This window comes from Pelecanus crispus, chromosome 8, assembly GCF_030463565.1.
Source record: "Pelecanus crispus isolate bPelCri1 chromosome 8, bPelCri1.pri, whole genome shotgun sequence".
Lineage (NCBI taxonomy): Eukaryota > Metazoa > Chordata > Aves > Pelecaniformes > Pelecanidae > Pelecanus > Pelecanus crispus.
This window is the reverse complement of record NC_134650.1, coordinates 21757572-21781452: the sequence shown is the minus strand read 5'-3', so window position 1 is coordinate 21781452 and position 23881 is coordinate 21757572. Positions and strand designations below refer to the sequence as shown.

The following is a 23881-nucleotide window of genomic DNA, read 5'->3' as shown; positions in this document are numbered from 1 at the left end:
GCTGTGGCCCCTGCAAAAGAGGAGTAAAGCCATCATAATTCATTTCTGGTATTTGTTTTTCTCAGATACTACAGGCAAGGCTATACAGCTCATGTCAGTATTTGCTATTGAACCTAAATATTTGTCCTCTCTCCAGGTTTTGTCCCCTTCTGAAGACTGACACATCAGCTCTAAGCAACTGGCAGATTTGCTCATCCACAGAGATACAAATCTGTTTGCCTGTTCACTGAGTTGTTTTACTAGAGATGCAAAATGGATAATTACTGATGCAAAAATTGTCGATAGCTGCTTGTCGAAGATCTACATGCATGATTATACTGTTTTTACAGAAAGAGGTATTAAATATTAGTGCTAGTTTCAGTAATATGCACACACATTTGAATATAAAATCCCAAATTGTGTGCCTCTCTGGTGAGTAGAATGAACTAGATCAAGCACAGCATTTTAAAGCATCCTTTTGCTGTCTTTTCTCCTTGGTACACAGTATATGTGCTTTGACTGCACTTCCTCCAGTCTCTAAGCCACTGCAGAAACTCCAGCCACTGAGCAGCTGCATGTGTGCTTGAATGAAGTGTGTGCTGTTCCATGTGTCAGCAGGAAGAGATAAAAATAGAGCTTTTTTCTCCTTGTTGTCATGAACTATGTTTCTGCTGGCTACCCCAAGCTATTTCTTGTGGAGTGTCTGGTGTGAAGGGAATACATTTAATTTAGGTTCAGTGCTGCATTTGTGGATCATAGGGAGACTATGAAGCAGTGTAAGGATTGCAGCCATTTACAACTTGTGCTTAGTGGGACAAGGCATAACAAGATTAATGAATGGCTACTCTTGCTACTCTCCAGGCAACAGGCCTTTTGCTGCAGAAGTTGGTTTTTTTCCCCCTTTCCAGTGAGGGAATATATTTAAATAGTTGTTAAAAATCCCCATTTATGAAGGGGGGAATGAAGCTCTTTTGGCCTTGTGCTCCCTTGATGACACATGCTAGTCTCATACCTTTGCAATGAAGAATTGCTACTGTTGCCAACTGATACACCAAATGCAGTCAGCTGAGAGCTGGTGGGTCAGTTGGGTTGCCTGGCACCGGGGACCCCTGAGTGGGAGAACAGTGTTCCCTGGTTGTTGTGGTTTAACCCCAGCCAGCAACTAAGCACCACACAGCCGCTCACTCACTTCCTCTGCCCCAGTGGGATGGGGGAGAGAATCGGAAGAGTAAGAGTGAGAAACACTCCTGGGTTGAGATAAGAATGGTTTAATAATTGAAATAAAGTAAAATAGTAGTAGTAATAGTAATATAATAATGATAATAATAATAATAATGATAATAATATACAAAGCAAGTGATGCACAATGCAATTGCTCACCACCTGCCAACTGATACCCAGACAGTTCCCGAGCAGTGATTGCTGCCCCCTGGCCAACTCCCCCTAGTTTATATACTAAGCATGACATCATATGGTATGGAATAGCCCTTTGGTCAGTTTGGATCAACTATTCTGGTTGTGCCCCTTCCTAGTTTCTTGTGCACCTAGCAGAGCATGGGAAGCTGAAAAAGTCCTTGACTAGAATAAGCAGTACTTAGCAAAAACTAAAACATCATTGTGTTATCAGCATTATTCTCATACTAACTCCAAAACACAGCAGTATGCCAGCTACTAGGAAGAAAATTAACTATCCCCACCAAAACCAGGACACTAGCATAAGTATTACTTAGCAACAACTAAAACATCAGTGTGTTATGAACATTATTCTCATACTAAATCCAAAACACAGCACTATGCCAGCTTCTAGGAAGAAAATTTAACTCTATCCCAGCCGAAATCAGGACACTGGTATAGCAGGAATATGCATTTATCATCATATGATCTGACATATGTGAGCTGCACCACACATCAGGACTCTGTGAACTCGAGTGGTCTGCATGGATTAAAATGGACTGGGACACAATACCAATTAAGCTACTATTCCAGATACAGAGTTGATAATGTAACAAGCCCTTCCCTCCATGACCTGACCTAGCAGTGGTGTGACTGAGGAAAGACTCTGGGAAAGTAGAATCTGAAATGGGGTGTTCATTGAGGTGGGAGAGGGCTTGGCCCATCCTGGGAAGCACAAAGACTGGCTCAGGAGGTCCTGGTTGCATATGGCTTTGATGGAATTGCAAATTATGTGGTCCTACCTCACATTTCCAACTCAAATCAACCTTTAAAGTGTTCCTGAGGTGTAAGCATCTGATTTGGCCTACACTTTCTGAAAGAAACATTGTCTTTACACTATTACATATGTCCACCTCTGTGCAAGGACTACTGTGGGTATTAGCAGGCCACCATTTATGCAAAGAATGTATCAATGCACACATCTCCGACACTGGTTTCCTTTCAGATAAAGAAGTGCCTTGCACAGCCCCCCATCTGCTGCAGTTCAGAGAATTGTCCATATTATGGATTGGCGTACATGAGACTGACACTTCACGGTGGTCCCTGTTGCTGTTAGGAGTTGCTCTCTGCATTGTTCTGAGTGCACTTACATGTAAAGCATATATGTAATAATTAAGAAGCCAGTCACCTCCTCAACAATCACAGAAATTCAAAACAAATGAACCAATTGTATATTAACATGTATTATATATGCACAATTACAATGGGAAAACAAAAGTTTGAAGTTTAATTCCGTGTTAAAATATTTTTAAAATATTCTACATGTAGATCCCACCAGATGGTAATTTAAAACTCCTTTTGAAGTGAAGGATTCAAGAAACAATAACATCACCTTTTAGCCTTTATAAACACTAAGATCTTTTAAATGTCTCTATTCTTTGACAGCTTGTCATATTTACCTGAGCGTATAACACATTTCCTGGAAGGAAAATAACTAAGCTATTAATCCAGATACAGTCTGTCCTTGATTTTCTCCCTGCCTTTTCATTTAAAGGAATCACAGCTATAAGAAATGTGAATTTTCTAAAATTTAATCAAGATAGGATTTTGTCCTAAGTCTGCCTCCATTAAGCAGTTATGTAGAAATGAAGTTAATTTTCCTTACTTTGCTTTCAGACATCCATTTTACATCCATTACACTTCACGTGTAATAATTCATTTCCCAGATTTGATATTCCTGTTCATTTCAAGCCAGTTCTTCCATTTTTAATATTTTCTTCAGAGAATTGGAATGGCAGGCATATTATATAGATAACTTTCTGATACGCTACTACAACTGTTTTAGCAATGCCATTCTTGAAAGAGAGTTCATTAGCAAATGAGCAGTTCCTGAATATAATGTAAAGCATCATTTTACATGGAAGGACAAGCCTGAGAAATTTCTCCAGTTGTTGCATTGAGGGAACAATTCTTGGCTTAAAGCATGACTGGGGCTATAAAATTAAAATCAAAATAATTGAAATTATGGAAGTAGGTAATTTACTAACTCTTAAACTGGGATTATGAGAGCTCTATTCCGAAAAGGTTAAAGTGATCAAAAATTAACAAAGATGGCTCTACCCACTTTTTGTTTAAGTGTTAAGCCTCCAACACTTAATACTTACCATCTGATGAATATTTAAGAAAGCGTAGTCCTAGAGACAAGACACAAAAGGCGTCTACAACTTTGTTAAAATGGCTGTTGCAATGTGGTACCATCCATTTCAAGCAACTGCCAACTTTGATCTCATCTTTACTTAGATAACCATACCTTAATATTCCATAATTGTGTATTATCACTTCTAGGTAATCTCTTTGTTAAATTTATTTTGTTTCAGCATTTTATGGCCTTTACAGCACATCACCTAGCAGTATGCAATTTCAATTTATGTGACCAAGTAAAATAAAGCACTGAACAAGTTAGGAGGTTCATAAACATGTTTAAATTGGCTTTTAACAGCCAGCCAGAGAAGAACTGCATGTGGCTCTATAAAATTCAGCAGAACTACACAGATACACATCTGTTGAAATCTAATGCAAACTTTTCATTATATGGTTCAAGCAGGTACTGTCCGCTCAATTAAGAGAGGACACCTTTAGCTGCAGGGAAGGACAAACAGATAGAAGGCTTGGAGCCATGATACAGTAGGTCCAGATTTCCAGGGCAGTCAGTCTGGTTCATCTCATCAGTACAAAAATAATCTACCTTAAAGGGTTAAAGACACAGATGACTCTAAATGATCATAATATCTGGATTTACCTACAACCTACGAAAAAGTCCTCTAAGTGTGGATCTCGCAACCACTTGAAAGAGCAAAGCTGTTTCTGCAGTAGGAGAATGGATGTGGGGAGTCTTCGCAAAGTCACCTCCATTTTCTCCTTGGAGAATATTTAAAGGATTCTGAAAAATGGAGAAATTGTGTAGCGTGCTTATCCAGGGGGCTTATCATATTGTATTAGCAGTTACTCATGACATTTAATTAAGATTCTTTTTTAGCTGATGTGAAATATTACTAGCTCCATTCATCCCCTATCAGTATAAAGGAAAAATAATGAGATGTGATCCTAACAGTAGATGATAGGAAGCTGCTAATGTGACATACGTATTGTGGAAGGGAAAGAGGGCTGTGACTGTCAGAGTCTATTTTGAGGCCTGCAATGTCTTCAGTTTTACAGACCCTTCCTGTGGAAAGTACTAAAGTAACACACCTCTTTTAGGGCAGGTTGCTGGCTAACAGCCGTATCGCTGAGAATCAAAATAGATGTTTGTTAGTATTTAGTTAATTGGCTTTTGAAGGAGGAGAAGTTTGCAGAGGTTTGGTAATAAACTATTCGGAGTACGCCAGCTAAAGGATTATGTAGGTCTAAATTAATTTTATATACCCATATGGTATAGTTTACTTTTAAAATAAAGAAATCTGTTGAGGATAAAAACCTAAACTAAACAGTAATAGTACCCTTTCTTCCCCTTTATGGCCCAGATAGACAAAAGGCCAGTTTCAGCTTTCATCCATAAAATACCAGTAAAATGATCCCTTTATTAGTGAGCAGAGCCAGAGGGAGCCAGGGAACAGGTTCCAGCTCACAGGTTCAGAGCATGGAGCTACCTTCAACCTCTGAAAGACAAGACACTGCATTTTCCATTCTCTGAAGCTTTGTGTGCTTTTTGAAAGGAAGATCCAAGCAGATAGCTTCACACAGTAGTCATCTGGCCTGGAGATTACAATGGTTTGGGCTGCTGGGCTAGGAGCCATGTACAAGAGGAATGGTTGAAGCCTGTAAGCTAAACATAGGTGATGAAGAAAGAAAAAAAACAGTTATCTTTTAAGAGCATTTCTTAGGTGTCCATGATCCATTACTATGCTATCCTTTCTAAGTGGCGAAGCTCACACATTCATTCCTGTTTAAAATAATTGCCTCTAAAAGCACTGAAATAAATGTGTCCCTTTTTCTTTCAATTCCACTTCAAACATCCAACTAGTTTGTTAAAATTAGGTTCTGCTTCGAAAGACTTAAAATGGATGCTTCAAGTTTCCATAGTTACTGTCTTTCTATTAACTGTGCTCAGTTAAAAAGTGGGGATTCTCTTGCTTACCATCACTGGGTTTTGGCAGCCATGCTAGGCTCTTTCCTCTTTATGCACCAGCAACAATATGGACTGTGCTAAGGTAAGTTTACCTGCAGAAGGTTTTCACAGCTGTAGGGACTTGTACTTGGTAAACAGTTTTGTTGCGGGTAAGCAGAAGGGACCAAATTCAACTGAATTATCTTAAGAGTGTTCACTGTCCAAGGTGGACACAAATAAAAACAAGCTAGTCCTGCCCAGGAGATCCAGCGTTAGGAGAACATCTAATCCTGCCTTCTGTCTTCCCTTCAGGTAACCTGAAATTGCTGACTTGAAATTTTCCTTCTTTGGGGAATCAATCACAGCCAGCCATCGAGATGGGGGCTGAAGGCAGAAGGTGGCTGTAGTGGCTGTAGACAGGAGTCCAGGCTGCTGATCCTGTGATCACCCCATAGAAGCAGAGTGGCCTCCAGTGGCAGGAGGCAACTGCATAGATAGTGTGTCTGTACTCTTGGCCTCAGTTAATAGCTCATCTAGCAGAGAGCAAGGCCGAGGCGGGGGATGGTGGTGGGGGTTGGCTGTCTGCAGAATACTGTTACAGGCTGTAGCAGCAGCCAGGAAATGCTTCCTCCTTTTCACCTTCACAGCAGGATTTATGATGATGTGTGAGCCTGTTGTCTTTCACATAAAAGTGCTTGTATGTAAGAATTAAATTATTTTTTATTTAAATTTGACAGAACACAGTAACCAGACTTGGCTTTCCATAATACTGACTAAGCAGTGCACAGATCTGTTCCTGTCCTCCTGACATTCAGAGCTTTGTCTTCTGCAATGACTTCTGCTCTCTTTGCAATATTTCATGTCTTTATATAATAGAGGCAGCACCCCCACACAGCACCAGTCAGCTGAAAGCAGTTAGAATGCCACCTCCCTCCTGGTCACATCCAGAGGGAGATTTGAGCTACAAATCAGACATTCCGGTTTTTAAAGATTTGTCTCAAAGTCCACGGTTTTGGGATGTGTCACCTAGCAATCCTAAAATCAGCCCTCAGCAGAGGCCTGGGTAGCTGTTTGCTACTCCAGTTGGTTCACTTTAGGACATTTAAGGAGGCTACATAGCACTTGGTTTGACATAAAGGCAAAGAAAAACCTTTTATTTGGTGAAGGTGGGGCAGATGGCAGCAAGGCCAACCCATGTCCAGTTTTCCTGCACTATTCACTGCCCTTTAACCTTACTGTTTGCAGTAAAACAAGGGCAGAATGTCTGATGATCTAGCTGCCCACACTTCATTTACAACACGTTTATGAGATGAAAAATATCTGGGTGGTTTGTTTGGTTTGGTTTTGGGTTGGGTTTTTTTTTTTTTTTCCTATTCTCAACTATGAACTCTTAAAAATGGTCACTGTGGGCCTGCAGACATGGTGAAATGCCCAAATAAAAATCCATCTACCTTATATTGCAGGAGTAGTCTCTCCCTAACAACCTCTGCATGCGACACAAACATTCATATGCTGCATCCCCCAGAGTCCAGCATCTGATTAGAGCTGGAAAGATGATATGGAGCATCCTGGATGTGTGCGCATGCTGTCTCAGTGATGCAGCAGATTAGTCCTCAGTTTGGTGAGGAAAAGGTTAAAGCTTGTCCTGAGCAAGTACTAACAGGTGCTTTCAAAGATAAATTCTAGTGGCGGAGAAGGACTGGACACAAATACAGCACTGGAAGGATGTTACCTGAGAAGGTTGATGTTTTTGTAGGAGGAAAAGCCTGGTTTAGTGAAAAAAGAGTGAGAGGAGCTTGGGGCTGCAGACACTGGGCTCTGTTTGCTTCTTCAGCAGCTGCGAGAAGCCATTTAGCCTGTGTTGTGCTCTGGCCACAGCAGGCTGTGGTAGCAAGCAAATCAATTTTTGCTTTCACATATCTCAGAATATGCTGCCAGAGCTATTTGGTAGCTGAGACAATTGCTTTAATACACAGCCATGTAAGATTGTTTCTTATAATGAGATAGATAATCTCTATTTAAATTCAATTTCCATGTCAGCATAGACAGTAACCTGAGACAAAGCTGGAAGTGACCTCTGTGCCCACCCCCTGCTTTGTATCTGGATGTTGGAGCAGTGGGGGGGTTACAATGTATGTGCTGTAACTACCCCTTTCAATGTTACTGACTTTAAATCCAAGCAATGGATTAAAGGTACAGGCTCCTTGGCGGGGAGAAGTTTTCATTTCGTTCATTCCTCCTGTCTCTGAATCATTAGTGCAGAACAGGTCAAGCAGATGGAAGGGCAGAGAGGAAGAATGATTTGGTTTTTTTGAGACTCCAAATTTACATACTCCTTAGACATGGTTGGGATTGTTTGGCAAACTGATAGTTAAAATGGTTCAACTTTGCTCTAACCAAATCATTTCTCTGTCTTTCAGTTCAATATCTGTGATTTTATCATGCTGATGACAGATTTTTATTTGCTTGCTTTGTTGTGTTGTTGGTTATGGTTTTGGTTTTGGGGTTTCTTTTGTTTTTCAAAAAAAAAAGATTAAATGGACATTTTAATCCCAAAAAGGCTTAGGGATGATCAGTGAAGCCAGAATGTCCACAGACATGCTCCAAGTGACACAGAGAGGGTTTTTCAGTGCACACTGTGTGCATTTGATGTGCTGTTTCGGAATCAGTGCAGAATGTCAGACTCCATATAACAGTGGATATTCATTAAGCTTGCCAGAGGCAGAAGCTGCAGTCAGTACAGCATCAGCAGAGGAGGCAGGGAGAAGAGAAATCAGGTTAATGACTATCTCTCTCTGCAGTTTGCTTCCTGCTTATTGCCTGATCTCAGTTTTAAATAAATTAATTTAATTAATGTTTTTTGCTACTCTGACCTGCGGACAGAAGGGTCTGTGATTAATGATGGGGTGTTCCTAGTCTCACAGTGGCTTTAGTCGACATGTTCTGGTGTCTAGAATAAAACATTGAAAAATATTTCCTTTAAACTTAATAATAATAGATGTTTTGATTGAAAGCTTTTATCTAAATGATCTCCTGAGTCCATGAGCCACCAAATTTTTAAAGACAGGGACAAAGTGGTGAGTGTGTGTGTGGGTGGAACAGAGTGAAAGCAAGCTGCTGTCTTGGCTGAGCATGTCACACAGTCAAAAATGTCTCTGCAGGGGGAGAGCTACACAGAAATGCTTTCCTCTTCTCCACCTTGAGCAGGGGCACATCTGTTTTAACATGAGTTAGCCTTCTTCTGACAAAGGTTCTTTAAGAAAGCAGCAGAGGCATAGGAGGTAGAGACAATGTACCTGACACTTAGAATATATGGCCAGCTCTCATTATGGGAAGTGAGCACCACCTGTTCCTAGTAAACACCAGATTGGAACTGTGGGGCTATACAGGGACAGGAAAAAAACACGTGGCCTCCCCAAAAGAGAGAGAAATTAGTGAGATAGAAACTGCAATCTTAGCCCAGACCTGATGGGATATCAATTTGTGGGCTTAGTGATGACATGTTCTGTGAGCAGGCATTTTGTCCCAAATTTAGAAGACATCTCAATTTCAGACTGTTTGTACCCATCACTCAGCGTTTCAACTTTGTTCCACTCACGTGTCAGTTTGGATGGTTTTACAATCTGATGAAAGCCAACCCTTCAATTGAGTGAATTCACAAATGCTACATCTGAAAAGACAGCACTGTACATCTCGGTGACAGACCTGTACTTTGGAGTTTTGCAGCAGAGTATCACTTCTGACCTAAAGAGTACTGGTGTTGCTGTCATAACTAAAATGTGTCCATTTAAGGGGTGGAAATGGTGCAACCTTAACAATATGGCTGAGCTTTCTTGGGTATTTCTGAACAGAAGATGCCAATGGCTGCCTAAATGAAAATCCCATAAAGGGATTAAGGCTGAGAAAGTGCCATCATCTTGCAAATAGTTGCACAGGGGTTTTGTGGCTGTCACTGTTAGAGATTAGTTTCAAACTTCCTTTTTTTTTTTTAAATACTCTGCTATGATCATTAGTACAACATCTCCCAAGCCATGATGCTGCTTAGCTTGCTCCTGAGAGTGGAATTCAGCTCCTTTTGCACTAGCCACCCAGAAGTTAGCTGTCTAGTTTAAATTGGCTATCCAGGATTTATCTGTAGTTAAAGAAGCAAAGGTAATACAGCTCCAGCAGAGAGAGGAGAGGAACAAACAAAATTTCTTACATCTAAAAATTGGTGTTTAAGCTAGGTGGGTTGACCTGCCTTCTGAGGGTGTCTGTCTCTATAGACTGTAACAAGAACTAAATTAGACAGTTTGGATTGGACACCTACTTTTTTGGTGGCTGAATTTAGAAAAGGGATACTTTGTGGATGACATCTAAGAAAAACAATTTAGGTTCTTACAGCTACTACAAGCTAAATTTTAGGACCCTGTTCCTTGTAACAGGTGCCTGGGCTGCCTGCACAGAGCACAGGGAGAGTTAGGTGCCTCTGAAAAACCTGTGTGCTGAGATCAGGACTGCCTGGAGCATGCGAGCAAGAAGCTCTGTGCTCAGTGAAGTGACGCAGCTCACCTGCAACCTGCTCCTTTTCTGGGATCTTGGAGCCTATGACACCCACATGGCACTTTCTATCTGACAATGTGTAGGAAATCAAGTGCTTTCAGAGCAATTAAGACTTGTTGAACAAGTGCCTAGTGACTGAGATTTATATGTTTTTTGAGTCCTGTGAGAGGTAGAGGGCTACAGCATATGACCCATAAATGTCTCTGGAAGAGAAAAAAGTAGTTAGAACACTGTACCCTACTGCTTCAGGCTTTCACATAGGTGATTTTAGGATGCGGGGATTTTTCATATGTAGATCTGCCTGTGTGTTTCAGACAGCAGTCAATGGATAGAAAAATAAATATTTTGAAAGGCAACCTAGAATTCCTTTCCTCCCAACTAAATATGTGATCTGCTTGACTGCAGAGTCTCTGTTGCTCTAGGTTCCATTTAAAGTCTACTGAGGCACCTTGTATTTTGGTGAGAGTACGAGGAAATGGAAGGGGTGAAAAGTTCATCTCCCATTTTAGCATGCAGACACACAGGCGAAGAAGCATCAGGAGCTGCAGGTGCAGCCTAGATTTTGGTTTCTGCTGCATGCATGCATTTTAAAAATAAATCATTTGGTCATTGAACATGAAGACTGGCGTATTCCTTGAGAATAAAATGAAGGGGAAGTCTCCAAAGTAATCATTTGATTTGCACCAGGAAATGGCTAGACTCTGTTCTTTTATGTAGGAACACTGGCAAACCCCCCCTGTATAGCTGTAGGAAGAAAAGAAGTGTAGTGTTTTAAATTAAGTGTTATAAATACAGCTGGTGGATTTGCTTTATTAAGATTTTCCTCTAAGTTAAATAAACAACTTTAAAGCATTCAATAAGATCCAGAAAATATGCAAGAGAACTACAGCTAGTCCTGTTAAATGTAAAATAGCATCTAAGTAGAAAGTTTTCGTTGTTAAATTCCTGTTGATAAGAAAGAGAAGAGATGTTTAAGGAAGCTTTGGAAACTAGGTGTAGTGACATTTATCCTTGATCTGAAATGCCTAAACATACAACATTGTTAACACAGCTGAACTGTCACCTTCCAGCCTGCCAATACAGATACACAAGCATGTTATCAGGTAAATCATGCAGAAGGTAAATTTCCTGAGTAGGCTGTTGAAGCCCCACTCACAGAAAAAGATGGCTAACTCATTAAGTTCTGTCTGTCTCTGGCTTTTTGTATGTGAGCTCTTCACACAGCTGTAAGGATAATTAGTTTAGTGAGTATTAAGGAGTATTAAAATGCTTAGTTTGTACAGACAACAAACATATTCAGTGGCTGGGAAAAAAGCACACAGAAATGCAAGCAACCCCCCTTAGTCTTTAGCTTGACAGAATCCTGATTCCAGGGTAGATATGATGGGTTTGTTGTGTTTGGATACATTATGTCAGATGGCTTTGTGATAAATGTTACTGACTTCATCTGGTGAGCGGATTTGTCTAGGCAGAACCAGATTAAAGGGTCAGTATCCTGTTCTGAATTAGATTTCAGTAATGCAGACGTGTATGTGCACTGGCAAGAGTTTTCATGCAAGGAAAAAAAGATGCTGTTCCTTAAGGTTACCCTCTATTCTTGCACGTTACTGTATTTGTGCGGTAAAATGGGTAATATAAAGTCACTGTCATTGGCTCATGTCCTGTCTTCGGTCTAATATGGTCACATCAAAATGGCACAACCACACACCATGTTGTTTCCGGTGTGCTGTGGTGGCACTGCGATCCATAGTGTTGTAACCCTGTATACTTCAAAGTAGGTTTTGGACTATTAACTGGTACAGGGATCTCCCCAACCAGCGCAAAGATGGTTCAGAAATGATTTGAGGTCACCTTCAGCTGTTTTTTTCCTGCCAGGAACAGGAAAAGAGTATTGGGTCTGGGCCAATGTTGTTTGGAATGAATGTTGCATAGGCTTGTTGGGAAGGAGAAAGGATTTATTTGTCAAATAGGGCTTAATTTACTACGTATAATATGAAAGCTCACATTTTTCTATTGCTGGAGAAAGACAATTTAATAATTTGGAAAAAGGCCAAGAGACAGAACATTCACCTTCGTAACTTATCATCTCAAAGAAACAAAAGCGATATGAAACGTGCCTGACCAAAATACTTTATTAAGCAGAAGTGAAAACTGGTTCATGTTAATAGATTTAGTATGAAAGGACTTGCTAGGACATTGCTGTTACCAACAACGAACAGGAAAAAAATCTGAAGCTGATAGTTAAGACCATCGGAAATTTACAGAAAAGCTACAACCAATGGAATAGAGGAACTTCCACATTAATAATAACTTCAAAAAAGGTCTTTGACACTAGGGAAGTTAAGGTCACTAAAACAACTTCAGCAGTTCCTGGAAAGAACATAAACTCAAAGTCAAATCTTCTTCATCATTAAATACAGTCTTAGGGGAAAAAGAAGTGTGCAGGCCCTTCTAATTCTTGATTAAACATCAGATTGTAAAAGCAGTCATATCACCTCCTTTACAAAGATTCCATGTGCCAAACGTAGTACACAGATGGTCTCAGAGACAGTTCTGCAGTGTCATGTATACACATTTCTTTGGCTCTGTAACATGGACGTACTGCATAAGTATGGAAAAGCTTGAAAGGAATCACGCATTCCAGTGGTGCTTATTTTGCTGCCAGGAAAGAGAAAGATTGTCAAGCAGCAAAATGTATTCTTTAGCTTTTGAACCAGGAGAACCTTATGTCTGCATGCATGACATACATTTTATTTCATAAAATAGAAAATTGTATGAACAAGATTACAGAAGATGAAGAATCATAAGAGAATAAGAAGTACAGGAGATGCTGTTCATTTCAGGAAATGACTGCAAAAGCAAATGCAGTATTCTTCATTACTACTACAGGAGTACAGAGCAGTCAGTAGCTGAGGTTTACCGAATAGCGTCTTCTGGTCTGGCAAAATGTTGGAAATCCCCCTCTAGACTGTCTACTTTGTTTCCTCTTCCTGCCCTCTTTCACCAGTGGGACACCTAGGACTCCTGTTTCTTCTCCTCCTTTCTGTGCCCTTGCCTCCTTTTCCAAGGGATATGGAGTCCCTCTTGGCTGGTTTTCAACCACTCCTTGTAGCAATGCAGATCCCACCTCCTTCTTTCCCCGAACTTCTTTACCTATTCAGCTGGACAGCTCTGATGCAGAATGCAATGATGTTGAGACTTAATCAGATCAGTGGTAATGGCATTGCTCATGTGTTATTGCAAGAATTTGTGTGTGGCTAGGAGTTTTACAAGTGTGACAGGTCCTATGTTTGTGATACTGCACTTTTAGAGTGTAGATAAAATGTTTTCATCAGATTTGAGGGCTTTAGCATCAGTGCATAAGCATTGACCTTTCCTCTGATCACAATCCCTTAAACACTTAAAATGATACACTAAAATGAATAGGCTGTTCCTATTCAAAATTATGAGTTATGTAAATTACAAAGAATTTTCAAAGTTTAAGAAAAAAGAGAACAGCTGGGTTTTAAGACTTTCTCTCATAGAAGAACCTGATTTGTGTTGCATCTCATTATGCTAGAAAATTGTCCTTGTCAGGACAACACACATAAACATTTCAATCTGATCAGCTCAATCTTGGTAAAATCATGGAAATAAAATTAAAAACTTGCTTCATACTGGAAGCCTGAAGCTGGGAACAGAACATTACTTTATATTTGCTTATATAAAATATTGTGATCTACCATTCTACCATGTCATTCAAATAACCAGGAGTTAGTCACCAGTCTGGTGTTTTTCATCCTTTATCTTGTGATATTGCAATAGGAAAAAAGAAACATAGTAGTGAGGACTTTCCCAGTTTGAGAACTCACTGCAGTGTTATTTACTTGTGAACCATTCTTGAGAGCTTACCACAAAGTTGGCACCAGCCCTTTCCGATTTCCCATTTTGCTTATAAGTTCATAGTTTAGAAAAACTTTACAACTCTCTTACAAGAGTCACCCTATTTCCTGGCAAAGGGAACACGTTGTTAGAGCCTTGCCTTAAAGAAGACTATGAATATTTCTGAGACCAGATTCTGCACCCTGATTGAAGGAGTCCTGTGGTATCTTTACCCAGGCAATTCAGTTGACTCCTGGTTTTACTCTAGGGCTGTGTCTGCTGATCATCCACATTGCATGTATACATAAATACATACTTACAGGATAGTTGGCGCTCAGGTTCCTCTCTGGGATGCATCAACTCATTCCCTCCACAAGGAATCCTGGACACAGCTGACAGGATGGTTTGCTAAGGTATCCAGCATGGATGTGCATACTACCAAGGCTGACTCCCCCTGCCCTGGACACTCTTCTAACCCTATCCCAAAAGACTTGACAACCTCAAACACACCCTTATGCCATGCAATACACATGCTTGTGTTTCATGCTATAAAACACTACAGTGGGCTGCATCACAGTGATGTCTTATTCCAAGTACTTCAAATTCAAAAGAAACATAGAGAACAACTGTATTTCAAGGCACAACATGGGATCCAGAGCATATTGGGCCTAGCAGTATGTGGAGTGAGTCAGTGCATACTAGCATTGAGCAGCCTCGACAAGAAGCAATCGGTAACACCCAGATGAGCAGCCAGGCAACCAAGAGTTAATGTAGAGCCAGGCTAAAGCCATAGCTTTCAAATAAGAAGCTGATATTCACTGAGTGCTTGTATTTAATGATGCTTTAAGCTTTTCTTGCTGTTTTGACTTTTTCAGAACCTGAGGCCGGAGAGGTGTCCCCCCCCGTGGGAGCTGGTGTGAACAGCAACAGCTGGACCTTTAAATTTGGACCGGGCAATCCCAAACAAGGTGGTCCTGGTGAGTTGCCAGACAAATTCATTATCCCAGGATCTCCTGCAATCATCTCCATCCGGCAGGCGCCACCAAACAGCCAAATTGACAAAAGTGACTTCATAACCTTTGGCAAGAAGGAAGAGACCAAGAAAAAGAAGAAAAAGAAGAAGGGAAACAAGACTCAGGAGAAAAAAGAAAAGGGCAACAGCACCACTGAGAACAGTGACCAGTGAGGGGTTTATACTGAAAGAACCCACTTAGCCAGTTTTTGTAATAATGGCAGATTTCTCCTATGTAGCAACTCCCAACTTCTTCCTACTGTTAACAAATTTCCTGTGTGTACAGACTTGAGAAAATCAGCAGGAAATTCACAGTGTCTGTCTAAATTGCTTAACAGGTTTTGTCTTAAAAGCTTTATTAAGTCTGGTGTTAACTCTTTTTCTCCACTCTGGCTTGTTTTCAGAATCTAAAAAGCAGACACAAGTTTCCTTTCTCCTACGCCGAAAAGGAGAATCTTCACAGTACAGCCAGTGAGAGGTTGGACTCTCTGCACTGTGGTTCCTGTGCTCCTGTCTTGATGACACTTGCAGGACAGGTTTAAAAGTTTTAATGTTGTGCACCCTCTATCTGATTGGAAGTAATTGTGTCCAGATGTCAGCTAGGTGATATGAGATCAGATTATAAAATGCAAGAAGAGCTGGTAAATATGCAACAGAGGAAACACCTAATGAACACAAATGTTCAAAGATGTTCAGGCTGGGAAGGAACTGTCTGAAAGGAGATGACCAGACTTTTCAAATCTTGAGAAGTCACTGTGTGGGAATACTGAGTCCTATACATGATGTATTGTACACACTTCTGCAAATAAAACCTCACATTTACAGCTCTTTAAGATACCATATTTTATCTCTTACCAAGCAAGCCATTGGGGAAAATTGTCCCTTAAAGCCCAGCATTACCCTGGCAAGGCTAGCCCTCAGAGTGTAAGAAGGGCTGGGCTGACATCCCAGGAATGTAACTGACTGTGATGCTCTGTGCCCTATTTCCACTCTAACATTATTTTGCACATTATGTCTCTGAAAAGGTCAGAGTTATTCCACGACACTTATGCAAAAGAGAGAAAAAAGAAACGTTAACTATGCTATTTGTTATTTGAGATACTTATTTATAAAGAAATATAGCTGTAAATGTTAAAGAAATATGCTGCCCTTTAACCCAAACAGAAGTCAATCTAGAGCCATTATAAATTACAATTGCTGCTATTAAAGTGCTTTAGAAAAAATGCCTGAAACATCTGTATTATATCGGCCACTTGCCAATAACAGCTTTATTCTGTCGGGTGACTTGGGGGCTGCCTCTTGCATGTATTAATAAATACAAGAATATCTTTTTTTGGGTTTTTTTTGCATTAATCTGCACTTTGAGTACACCTTTGCAAACAAACTGTCCTAATGTGAAGAAGCAGAATCAAATTTCTCACACAACTGGATTTACTGACCTGCGAGCTCTGTGCAGTACCTTGGTGTTACCTCCCACACAGCCTTTTCTGATTTAATTTTACTTTTCTATGAGATTATGAATTTCTGACCCTACTAACACTCATTATGTAAAATTCAAGTACTATGTGTATGCTGTATGCTCTTATAAGTATCCTGAAATATTTATTCTGTGCTTGTGTATGTGAATGTCAATGCAACTATTATTAGAGTGGACTTTAAGCTTTACCGTTGAATGTAAATTCATTATTTCTTTTTTGTACACTTGTGAAAAAGTGGAGTAGTGTTAATTTTTTAAGCCACTGTTGATTATCAGTTTTTTGTGTATGAAACACAAGTAAAATATCTTTCTTAAATCAAGCCATGCATGCATTTTGGGATTTATTGGTAAGAATCTGTAAAGCTAAAGTTCTGTGAATTACTAAACCTAAGGGTATAAATAGAGTATTGAATGTTGTTGAGGATATTGATATAAAACCAATACATGTATTTTTAAATAGAATATAGCTGATGAGTGGATTCCAAGGAGTTTTCCACATTATTGTACATTCACAGAATAAAGCTAAGTGTCGTATTATTTGGAACAGTGTAAGAAACTACATAGCTCTAAAATTTCTAACAGGCCCTTTAATCTAGGATCAAAGACAACAATTGGATTTCTTGAGGCATGTCCTGTATGTTTTAAGTTTCCAAACTGCTGACAGATCAGAACAGGACAATTCCTATTCATTTTTAAGAACCTGCAGCAAGTCTGAAAACATCACAGAAGGTAAAGCTCTAATAAAAGAATTCATATCTCAAAGCATGAACCACCAATGGCCTTGTGGTCTATTTAGAGTTTTCTTTTGCTACCAGTCTTGTTTTACCGGCAATGAAAAAGATGCTACTTGAGGAGAATCCTTGATTCAGTGTTAAAGGCTAGCCAAGAGGAAAAAACTCCAGATTTGGGGAGAGAACTGTTCTTTTATGCAAATGTACTATGCAAGTACATTTAGACTTATTTTTTTATTTGGTGACTAATCCAACAGTTCCAAAAGTGTTCATAAACAGGAATTACAGTGGTAAGTTAAACACACAGAAGGATACTGTTGGTTTGTATTCATCATAAAATAGTTCTCCTCAATGCCTCTGGCAAAAATCTAGCACAAAAATTAAATTCTTACAGGAATCTTTAACATTTTATTATTTTTAGATTTTAGTTGATTTTTTTTTTTTTTCTTTTGAGTACTTGCAATCTCCCCTATACAGGCCAATCTGATTCATTCATTTTTCATTAGTGGTCATACACAGCTGGTTTTCCAAGGCTTACTTCTATCAGAATGAACCAAGAGCTGCAGTATGTCTCTCATTTGCCTGTTTTAACACTAAATTACATTTGCCCATGCTGGCTTTGTTGCAGGTGCTTACTGCAGGAGGACTGTACACTTGCATGTCTTGGTAGACAAAACAGAATATCTGAAGATAAGCATTCCAGCATGGATGTGTGATAGAACAGAGAAAAAACTCTCAGAGGAGAGGAGAGGAGATGCTCTTGCTGGAATTGTTTAAAAAGACACTGGATTGCACTAGTAGAATATACATTACACTGATGCACTGTGTTTTCAGAAGACTAAATCAGGCACCTCACCAGATTTTAAACATATTTTTCCATATTTGAAGCCTCTAGTACAACTGGAATGCTGAGATGTCTTAGGTGAAACTTGGCCATTTCAAAACTAGTATACAAATGATACCATTGACATCCTTGATTTTGGGTGGAGGAGGAAACCCTTGGCATGAAGTATTTTTGGAGGACTGGGGTGGGGTGGGGGGAAGAATTTGCACATTCTGCCAGAGTTTTGGGGGTTACCACACAAAAGTGGGAAATGAGGATAAGAGGTGGTGGCCAAAACCAACAAGAATCAAGAAACAAAAGTTTCTTTTATGCTCTTGCTGAGAATGAAGTGAGCCAGACAAAAATACACTGCAGAATTTGTTAACAAGGAAATTACAATCTGGGGGCTTTTTACCACTTGAGCAATTTATTCCTCTCAGACTCCATATATTTTCTGTGAGCATATTGTCTTTGGAAGTCTGTTTTTTATGCATACATGATCAGTGACCAAAACCATTGGGCTTTTATAACAACTAAGCCTGAGTTATGTTGTATATTTATTACATCCTGTCATTAAAAAGATATCTCATTTTATGTTAGGCTTCTAAGACTTATTTAGGCTTGTGCAGTTTCCTTCTGCTCAGTATTTGGGTCATTGCACATCACAGGAGGGGGATGCAATTAAAGTTTCCCAATGATCTTACATAAGGGGAAGAACCCAAAATGCATTTCCCAAATTTCATCTATGAAAATCCATTATGGAATTAATTGCAGCCAGCTTTGATATCTTTTAGGATCATCTCCCATTTTCCCTTCTTCTTCAGCCATTTGATGTGTTTCAAGAATCACTTCCATTTTTGGAAAAAGCAGTTACACTGTTAATTGACTTTCTCTCCAGGAGAAATGTGAGTAAGCTACCCTTATAGAACAGTGCTTATTAATATATGATACAGTGACTACAATTTCTATAGGATACATAATCCATGTTGGCTGGTCAAAACCAGACCTGCCCATTCTGGGGGTTAACAGTCTCAAGGTTCCAATAAATAGCATTTCCTCCAGGAAACTTCATTTTATTAGCCCCCTAATCTATATGTAACATATGTAACATATTTAGCTACAAAATGAGTCCATGATTTTTCCTGCTTCATGCCACCAAACACTTCAGTTAGAGCTTTCTGTGTCTCTAAAATCACCTGTTCTCAAACTATAATTACATTCTTAAAACGTAAAGTCAATTACTGCCTTTTTTTTAACACACTTGGCCTCACTTATTTTAATCCAGGTTATAGCCAAGTTTGTGTCAACAACTGGGTAAAATAAACCACGTACAATCTTCCTTCCTTATCCTATTCTCCCCTAGCAGGAGTTTTGTGGATTTTGTGTAAGACAAGTATTAAGGAAGGAGCTGAGCCGTTATCCTCATTTGAGTCCTAAAGAATGAGTAGATTCCCCAGTTTTGCTGTTATTTAATTGTTTGAAACTACTGGCTGTTCCTTGACACAGACACTTTTTGAAGACAGTGCCAAGAGGCCCATGTTCTATTAAGACTCCTGTAAATATGCAGAAGTATCACTTTGATCAGAAGTTTGGCTTTGGTGAATAAATGTACACTGAAGTCCTTTGGTTTCTTCCTCCACATGTCTGAAGGAGAAATGAGTGAACAGCTGAACAACATTTTGATATCATCACACATAGTTTAATCTGCATGAAGCAAATGTATGCTCTGGTAAGTATAGGTCAGGCTGAGAACTCCAAGCAATGCAATAATAAATTGTGTATATGAAGGGCTTGGTATGGCAGTTGGTATATATTAGGCCCTGTATGATGCCCACACATGCCTGAGTGGCTGGCTTTGCACAGTACTCACACAGCTGGACTTACAAGAGTGCATAGAATAGCTGTAATGAAAGAAATGTTTTATCACATTTTAATGATCTTATGTAGCTCAAACTAGCATACTAGAAACTCAATATTGCTATATTAATATAGCATATAAATTAATTTTCATTAGCTCTTGGTATAGGGATGCTGTACTCTCTATTTTCCTGAGTTCTTTCTCCTCTCTATGGCCTCCATCCCTCACTAGAGGACCCAGTGATACTGCTCTGCATTTGCAGACATGTGTGTGTATATACAGATATATATATATGCAATCATTTACATAGATATATATAAAAATCTGGGACCTGATTATGTTGCTATACAGAATACTGCAACACCTACTGTCAGTGGTAATACTGCTTAGGTAAAGCCTATTATGCAAATCTATCTGATTTTTCAAGGTGACGCTATTATGGGGACATTATGCACCTACTTCTGGAACATGTGTTGTTCAGTTGCCTTTGGCTGGTTTAGAAAACTAATGAAAGGAATTCTTCAGCATGAAGTACCACAGAATTTCTTCTGCCATATGGTGAGAAGAGCATATCTTACACCGCATTGTGGATTCCCCTTCATATCCCAGGACTGCCTCCATGCAATCACTCTGACACAGGTTTTAACATCAAAAGATGACAGAGATGTAGTGAAGCAAACATCTGTCAGAAGCCAAACAGCTTGGCAAATATTAAAAATGGTTGGTTGCCAGTGGCACCCAGAGTGATGTAGCTGTTGTCTGAATAAAGACAGCAAGTAACTCATCCACATTTAAGAACTGATGTCTGGACCATATTACAAAACAGACACACTAGGCTTGAAAAACAGATTTCAAAACCAGGACCCTGACAAAGAGTTGGAAGTATTAAGCTGGACTTCATACCAAGTAGAGCAGCCGTAAGTCTGTTGTCACTCCAACCACTCAACTCACTTGTCCCTCAACATAATGATCTCCATGATGGTGGGGGGGAGTTGGGCATGTCATGAAGAGAAAACCCCATGTATGCTGTCAGGTGGGAAATGTTATGCTACAGGCATACATACCATTGCAATAAGGCACATGGGTCAGGTGTTGTGCATACCTATGGGGCTTTGTGTTAGGTGAAGGGTGAAAGCCCGTGTTACCAGTGTGCCATTCCAGCAGGAATAATATCTGAATCTCCTACCAAATGTGAGACCCTGAAGGGCTGCCCTATGGACTCAGCAATGGGTATTGCATCATTGCTGGGGCATTACACCTGACTTCAGGTTTCAGCACTGGGATTGGATAGCATTAAAGCTGGCCCTGGCAGCCCTGTTCCAGCTCATTCACTGATGTTTTATGGAAGGTTCAAATGTCTTGGCACCCCTTGAGCACCACTGAGGAGAATTAGAAAGTCCTTGTCCAGAAATTACAGGAATGGCATCTCACAAGAAGCCTGACAAGATGTAATAGTTATTACAATACATCAATCACAGCCACCCTAGACCTGCAACAGTATTCCTGTTGATAAATCCTTCAGCTTCTCTAGGACTCAAATTCCACTCAGTGCAGCCTTAGTGGGAAGAATGTGTGTAATTCTGAGGAAAACTAGACTGAAGATGTGTGTAGATGTAATCCTATGTCCTAACTAAGCCCCCAGTGTATCATAGCCCTCTTTTGGGAAGACATGAATCACTCTCTACCTTGAAGAACTTCTGTCAGTGTTTAAAGAATCCTACCTGAAGTGTCTCTACCTGTGAAACAGTGTGCTAAGCAGTTACAGATCAAATCAATCCTGTACAGTAGGGCTTATGGCTTTTCAGACATTACTACACCGCACCCCCCCAATTATGTACACTGTCAAAACCATTATTGACTGGTGTCTACCTTCCTCTTCATCACCTGTGTGCAAACAGCCTTAGGCTCCATGAGGACAGAAGACCTCATTCCTGTGGGCCGGCACAGCAGGCTCAGGCCCTGCCTAGAGCAGCTATGCCAACCTGGGCCTTCCTAGATGCTACGAACCCCAGCTGTGGGCAGCTTCAGCTGGTACCCAGGGCTGCATGGTGACAGGATGAAGGGGCTTAACTTTGCTGAATTTGCTCTCAACCCCCTACCTCACAGTGTGGAAATTACCTGCGGTGCAGGCTTTGCCACATGTTAGGTAAGGGGCAAACCTAAACCCATGAAATTCTGCTTGTCATCTTAGATGCCTAAAAGGGGATTTTGCAACATTTAGGTACCGACATTTGAGAAAGTGATCCACAAAGCTCCTTATGGGCATTTACCTAATAAAGAGGAGCTGCGTAACCCCAAGGGTGTGTAAATTGCGTTAGACCAGCTACCTATAGACTCAGAAAGTTCTTTGTAGCTGTCCTGGTTTTGGCTGGGAGTTAATTTTCTTCCTAGTAGCTGGCATAGTGCTGTGTTTTGGAGTTAGTACGAGAATAATGCTGATAACACAATGGTGTTTTAGTTGTTGCTAAGTAGTGCTTACACTAGTCAAGGACTTTTTTCAGCTTCCCATGCTCTACTAGGAGCACAAGAAGCTGGGAGGGGGCACAGCCAAGATAGTTGATCCAAACTGACCAAAGGGCTATTTCATACCATATGACATCATGTTCAGTATATAAACTAGGGGGAATTGGCCAGGAGCAGTGATCGCTGCTCAGGGACTGACTGGGTATCGTTTGGCAGGTGGTGAGCAGTTGCATCACCTTTTTGTTTTTCCTCCTGGGTTTTCCTCCTGGGAGACATTTATCAGCCAGAAAGTAGTGGGAGTGTTATGTGCGTGAATTTTTCCACAACATTAGAAGATACCAGAGATTCAAAGTGTGACAGGTCAACCAAGAGCACTAAATACAGTTTCTTTCAGTCAGAGGGAGGGGCTATTCCACCTATAGATCTTGCTAATGGCCCCCTGGGTCAAGCAAACTTTCACAAATGGACAGCCCATATCATCTGCAAAGCTGTCAAATACGCCGTTTGGCTGATGGCAGGAACTGCTGACCTGTGAGTTATATTGCTCCAGATGTCTATACCTAAGAAAAAATCAAAATTCCTGTGAAGTATCTTTGCTTAGGCCCTTACTGTGCACTGCTGGGCTCCCCCTGAGAACCTGCCGAGCCAAGTTATATAGGTGCTGACATTCATTAGTATGCACACAGGCTAATGCAAAGCAAGCTGAAAGTAACAGGATATTGCAGTGCCATGATGCCAAAGCATTCACAACTGGATCAATGTTGATAGTGCAGTTAGTTCTGCATTGATTAATTTATAAAGTGAAATCCCTACAGCAAGTGAATTTTGTGGTGAAGCACTCACTGCCACAGTGCCTACTAGAATTGTGCGGCTGTATAAAATAATAAATAGGTCACAGGCAAACTGCAGGTGTAAGCACGTGCAGCCCAGATGGTACGCTGTGCAATGAACACTTACAGGATGATTGCACACCCCACAAGGTAGACTGAAAAATTTTGATGTTATGCTAGGTCTTGTCTCTCCCCAACACAGAGGTATGTACTAAAAACTCTTAACCCCAGAGGTTCTTGTCCATGCTCCCTGACACCACTCTACAAGGTCATGGGTGTGCTCCACCATACATATCTATATTGCTGACTGTAGATGCCAGTGGGCTTTGGGCTTTTGGGTACCTGCTCTGTGTAAAGGCATAGCGTGGGCTACAAAATCCATACATGCTGCCAAGCAGTGGTGGGATTATGGTGGCAAATGGGACAGATGCCCTGATGTTCACCCACCCACATGGCAGATAGTGATTTGCTTGAACCCATCCTGAAAGCTCCCAAGGTCTCTTCATGTCTGTACAGATGGGTGAGGTCAGAGGCTACCGTTCTTCTCCTCTGAGAGGTTGTAACCTAAAACATAGAGATATATTTCTTACTGGATGAAATGGAAATAGTATAGCAGTTATTAGCAGTTAAGAAAGGATCACAGGTAGGAGTGGAAACTAACACATGAGAATTTTAGAATATTCAAGGTAGCAAATGCTGCTTAGGCCAGATAAGGTATTAACAATGCATGCTGCACTAACTAGTACTTCCTCAAAAGAATACAAATCTGTAGAACTTCAAGGACTGACAATAGAAACATGCTGCTACA

At 40.3% G+C, this 23881-nt stretch overlaps 1 protein-coding gene across 1 annotated transcript in view; it reads left to right on the top strand.

The window, feature by feature from the left end:
• The window catches only part of LOC104028047 (protocadherin alpha-C2), a 50242-nt gene extending 35177 nt beyond the window's left edge, over positions 1–15065 (top strand). Inside the window, 1 exon segment of the mRNA XM_075715820.1 lies at positions 14763–15065. Coding sequence (XP_075571935.1) covers positions 14763–15065 — 303 coding nt within the window.
• The last annotated feature ends 8816 nt before the right edge of the window (positions 15066–23881 follow it).